Raw genomic sequence first — 4,999 nt, 5'->3', positions numbered from 1 at the left:
ATTGGAATAGCTATATGCATGTACTCAGTTGTTTCAAATTTGTGCCCAGGGATCAGTGGATGTAGACACGTGTATAAAGTGGGGGCTTGAGGCTGCCACACCCTTCCCGATAAAATAAGGAGGATGCCAAGGTTGGATGGGGCAAAGATATAACTTTAAAAAATATCAACAAAATTAGATTAAATTTAGATCTATTTGACTCTGCTTTACACGTTTTATCAGATATCTATATTATGCATTTCTCAACCGGACATTTCTAGTAAAGTTCATGAAATCATTTTGTCCATATTTTCTGACCCTCCCCCCTTTAATCTAAAATATCACAAAAATAAAGACTTTATCTCGAAAATTGTATAATGAATTCATATTTCAAAAGAGCTCGCTTTTAGGATCCTTCAGTGAAATTTTAAAAACATGTAAATATTATTAGAATTTTTGCATAGTTTGTTTTTTTCCCTCCAAATTTTAATTTTTATTCAAGTTTAAATTTACACAATTTTCACACTCCGATTATATAAGTTTTGATACTGATTACTTATAGTTGTGTATAGTGTACTGTGAACAGGTTCGATTTCACCTATAGCTATTGTCAGTTATCCAGTCTATAATCACTATATGTCAAAGTCAACAGGCACTTGTTAACTTATCTTAAATTTTTATTCACCCAGAACGTAGTGATATCGATATTTGTTGACTTTCAAAATGAATTTCTCTACTGTAGTTAAGATTCTGCTACGGAAATATTGCATCAATTCAGTTCAGATGCATTTTTATCCCATACTGAAAGATCTTTCAGATGTTCGTTTCCTGGCTTCAGATAATCGCCGAATATACATGCACGGACAAGTCCAGAAGTAGCTGCGTATGGGTCAACAGAGGAGGGTGGTCTGCGATCCTCCATGTAGCCCCGCCCCTCCGCCGCCACAAGGGGAGGAATCCTGATTGTGGTGAAAACCTTATTTTCTCCGTCCACCACGAAGTCGTCCTGCCTAGGATGCCAATGTCCTGACTTATTGGCTAATCTCTCAGAGTTGTCTTTCTCAAGAGTTTGGTCGTATAGTTGCAACAGCGGCAAAGGATCAGATTTAGACAATACTTCAATTGCATGCTGTATAAATCTGGAATCAGATTAAAAATATTCACTTACTTAATTATCTTTTCATTAAACATAAAACACATGTAACGGAAGATCTACTTGTTGATCGCAACGAGATTGGATCTAGTTGTTTTTCCCCTAGTATTCTTTTAAATTTCTAATACATTGATTTTTTTTAAAGCGTACTTGATTCCGTCTTTTTCCCTCATTTTTCTGACGCTGAAGTTCAAATGTCCACCAGAAAAGAAGGCCTCCCCACTGACCGGGGCAGCTTTCAGGGTAACCCTCAGACCGTACATCTCCGCTAGTCTCAATAAGATGTAACGGGACATCTGTAGGTGGTCCCCCACCGTGACCCCAGGGCATGGCCCGACCTGATACTCCCACTGAAAGATACATTGTACGTGTAATAATTACCGAATATTGGTTTCTCAGTAGAGCAAGACAGCACAAAAATATATGACATATACATGCAGTAACAGTTCAACTGGGTCGTAAAGATGTTTGTACCAGTATTGATGGAAATGTATATATCTATAAAAAGATAAAGATTTTTATCAGGAAAATTTTGAGAAAGAATACCGTTGTTAATATGCTTTCTTGAAGAAGTTTGTTCTTTACAAACAGAAGACAATTCCACAGTGTGTAAAGGTGAAATGGTCAATATTTTTGGTACATGTATATATATATATATATATATATATATATATATATATATATATATAGAAAGCACAAGGAAATTCACTTTTATATGGATACCCACTTCCGCCCCAATCCGGGGTTGAACTCTCGACCTACGGAATCTGTCTTCTAGCAGTACAGGAACAGCGCGCTAGACCGCTCGGCCATCTAGGCAAGTTCTAAAACTTGCTTTCGATGCCGATGGAATTCTTGCGGCGCTGTCCTACACTACACGGTCTTTGAGAATGAGGATTTTTTTTTCGACGACTAGGTGAATTTGCCGGATGACCACGCTCTCATGTGAAAAGTATTTTATTTGTATTCATACCAGAATGAATTTCTGTACATGTTTTCTTAGACGTTTTGCTTCCATGCATAGTGTACATGTAGAGCCTATATACGAGGTCGCATTTCAATTTCCTGGTTTCTCGTAAGATTCTGAGGTTTTAAACTTTTGGAATTTTCAGAAAAAAGTTTTCTGTGTATTTCCTTTCAAAATATACATAATGTATACCCATATCATGTATGTACCTAAAAGAATCTTATCATCTTTGCAAGGTGAGTTAATTTTTTTTTCGTCTGTGTACAGCCATATTCCATCTTACATGTACAAGATTTTCTAAAACATTATTTATAATAAAAATTTCATAGTTGACCCAAAAGCCCTTGATTAATAGTACATCACCTTGTTGACAGATTAAGTACTTCACGTACACTGTACAAATATATCAGAGAAATACCTGAGACGGTCCGTTTTCCCGTATACATCCACTGACATAAATACCAGCATAGATGCAGGCTTGTAAGTGTTTCAGTGACAAGTCCCTTTCCAGTCCAACATTCCTGTCGTGTTCATGTCCAATACTGCAGTAGATAACTGAGAAAAAAATATTAATTGAATTGATACTCATGGTTAAACAATGGCTAAGTTATTCTGCAAAGGGCAAGGTAGGCTAAGACCCCTTTTTGGCCCCTTGTTTGGGGTGTCTTTTGGAATGATGCATCAGTTTATCAATAAAAATCTGTTGGCACACCTGCTACAAAATGAGTATTGATTCCAAGTTAGGGGATATATAGAGGTCACAGGAAGGTCAGAAAATATGTCAATTTCCGAATTTTCTCATTTTTATGCAAACTTAATTTTCATTGATTTTTTAGCGCATTTGTTTCAGAAAACATAGAGCACAAGCTTGCCTATCTACCAAATTTATATATTTCATACAGTAGTATCAGATGCATCTTATGTATAAAAAGCTCACATAGGCAAGCTTGTGCTCTATGCTTCCCAAAGTGAAAAGTATCTCAAATTTGATGAAATTCCACCAGAATTGAGGAAATTCGAGAAAATGTCCTACTTCGGCACCTTCTTGTGGCCTCCATGTAAGCTTTGAATCAAAATTAGTGCTGGTTTTAAAAACAAACATCATTTTAAGTTCTTTACTACAAACTATCACAATTTTAACTGTGTTCTGATTTTTACATCAAATAAGGGGCCAGATTCGGCCTTTACCATACCTTGTCCTTTACTTTTAAATTCATCAATGCAATTGTATATGTAAAATTACCCACAATTGTCGTTAATTGTTCAGGTGATTAATTTTACATTCTATAGGGTTGGACTCTGATTAAATATTATAAAATTACGTGTTGCTATTTTCACTCCGCTTAGAAATCGTGGGTTCTTTCTTTCTTTTCTTTCTTCTGTTGGTAAACTTTTTTTCAACAGCATTCTGTATTAATTTCACAATTTTATCCTTCACTAAGCAGAAATAAACTGCAGCTAAAATAAACTTTGCATGCAAAGTTTTTAATGAAGGAAAAAAATGCCTACTGAGTGATGAGTAGTCGTATGTTTTGGGGTCATAACTGGTTGGCTTGCCGTCATCTCTCACTACTACGTACTCCTGCTCTATACCGAACCACGGATCATGGGACTCTTTGGGTCGGTGTCCCGTTACTGGGTCATACTTTAGTCTCTCCATTGTTTCAACACATTGTACTCTCGTGTTAATTCCTACATACAGAAAGATAATATTAATCATAAAATCTAAATGTTTAATTTATCTGTTTTAATTATTTAAAAAAAGACTACTTACTTAATTCAAACATGTTTATATTTTGTTTTTTATCAAGTTTGGGATATAATCGAAACACACATTCGTGACGCTCTCTTTTTCAAAAGGATTTTTTCTTCCAATATTGGTATGTATGTAAAAACATAAATAATATCAGACTGGCGTTGCATTTCTAAAATTTACTTTTAATCGTTATATGTACCTGCAGGTTTGTCCAGTGTTAGCCACATGTCACAGAGAACCAGTTTATGGGGACTTTTCAGGAATGGATTTTCAAACATGGCCACTGGCTTCATTATCATGTCAAAAAGTTCAGAATCGTCCTGGTTTATGCTGTTCCACATATAATTATCCCAGACAGGACAATCTGGAGAAAAATGACATCATTGTACATGTAAAAATGGAATACGGAGGAGGGTGATATAAAGGTTTTAAAATGCAATGTTCAAATAAAGTGATAGATAAAGGTGGTAAATAATTCTACTATGGACTCGTACCCTGGACTGTGTTTGGTTCGGTGTCCACTACTCTTACTTTACTCCAGAACTGGTAGTTAGTGTGGTTCGCGAACACATACTCCAGAATCACACGATCTGAGGACCGCGGGACATCAGGGGAACTAACAAACTGTAGCTTACTGTTTGCTTCCATTTTCCTGTAAATGTGCAATATTATATCAATAGTACTAGTATTTTATAATAATAATATGAATAGTAATTTTATGAAATTATTGTACGAATAGTGTTTTATAAAATGATATAAATATAGTCTATTGTGATATAATATGAATTGTACTACGGTTATTGCAAAGATCAAAGAAATGCCGCGGCCATTATTCTCCAATAAATCACAAACGTCATCAACAAATTATCAATAATTTGAAATCGGTTTCCTCTTATTTTGACTGCTCTTACTAAGAAAAGAACTGAGGCCTCTTTTGATTGTGACGCAAATTAGTAGGAAAAAAGTTTACTTTGGATTCGGATTACCTCGTTCTTTTTCTAATGCGTGAAGTACAAATAGACGAAAAGTAGCATTCAATTATGACGTAATAAGGCACTTATATTGACGTCGACATCTACTTCTCCGTTTCTCTATATCATTTAATTTCTATAAAATAATTGATTCTGATTGGATAAAAAATTCT

General features: G+C 35.2%; 1 protein-coding gene across 1 annotated transcript; it reads right to left on the bottom strand.

The window, feature by feature from the left end:
• Positions 1–210: 210 nt before the first annotated feature.
• Positions 211–4,504, bottom strand: LOC133176361 (glutamine synthetase-like). The gene is made up of 6 exons (XM_061311485.1): positions 4,350–4,504; positions 4,055–4,219; positions 3,609–3,791; positions 2,518–2,654; positions 1,283–1,482; positions 211–1,118 (listed from the first exon to the last, which is right to left on the bottom strand). The coding sequence occupies exons 1-6, from the start codon at positions 4,501–4,503 to the stop codon at positions 749–751; spliced, it is 1,209 nt and encodes a 402-aa protein (XP_061167469.1). The 5' UTR covers position 4,504; the 3' UTR covers positions 211–748.
• Between the last annotated feature and the right edge of the window lie 495 nt (positions 4,505–4,999).

This window comes from Saccostrea echinata, unplaced genomic scaffold (genome assembly GCF_033153115.1).
Source record: "Saccostrea echinata isolate AGI-Se365-2 ecotype Australia unplaced genomic scaffold, CSIRO_AGI_Sech_v1 ptg000075l, whole genome shotgun sequence".
Classification (NCBI taxonomy): Eukaryota; Metazoa; Mollusca; class Bivalvia; order Ostreida; family Ostreidae; genus Saccostrea; species Saccostrea echinata.
Note: the sequence above shows the minus strand (reverse complement) of the source record. Positions and strands in the feature narration are given on the sequence as shown.

Bases quoted from the DNA above. Each gene is read 5' to 3' on its own strand.
- LOC133176361 (XM_061311485.1), bottom strand. From the start codon at position 4,503: ATGGAAGCAAACAGTAAGCTACAGTTTGTTAGTTCCCCTGATGTCCCG. The intron at 4,220-4,349 runs GTACGAGTCCAT...ATTTTTCTCCAG, and splicing joins CGAACCAAACACAGTCCAGG to ATTGTCCTGTCTGGGATAAT. The intron at 2,655-3,608 runs GTAGGCATTTTT...TTTTTTTCTCAG, and splicing joins ATACGACTACTCATCACTCA to TTATCTACTGCAGTATTGGA.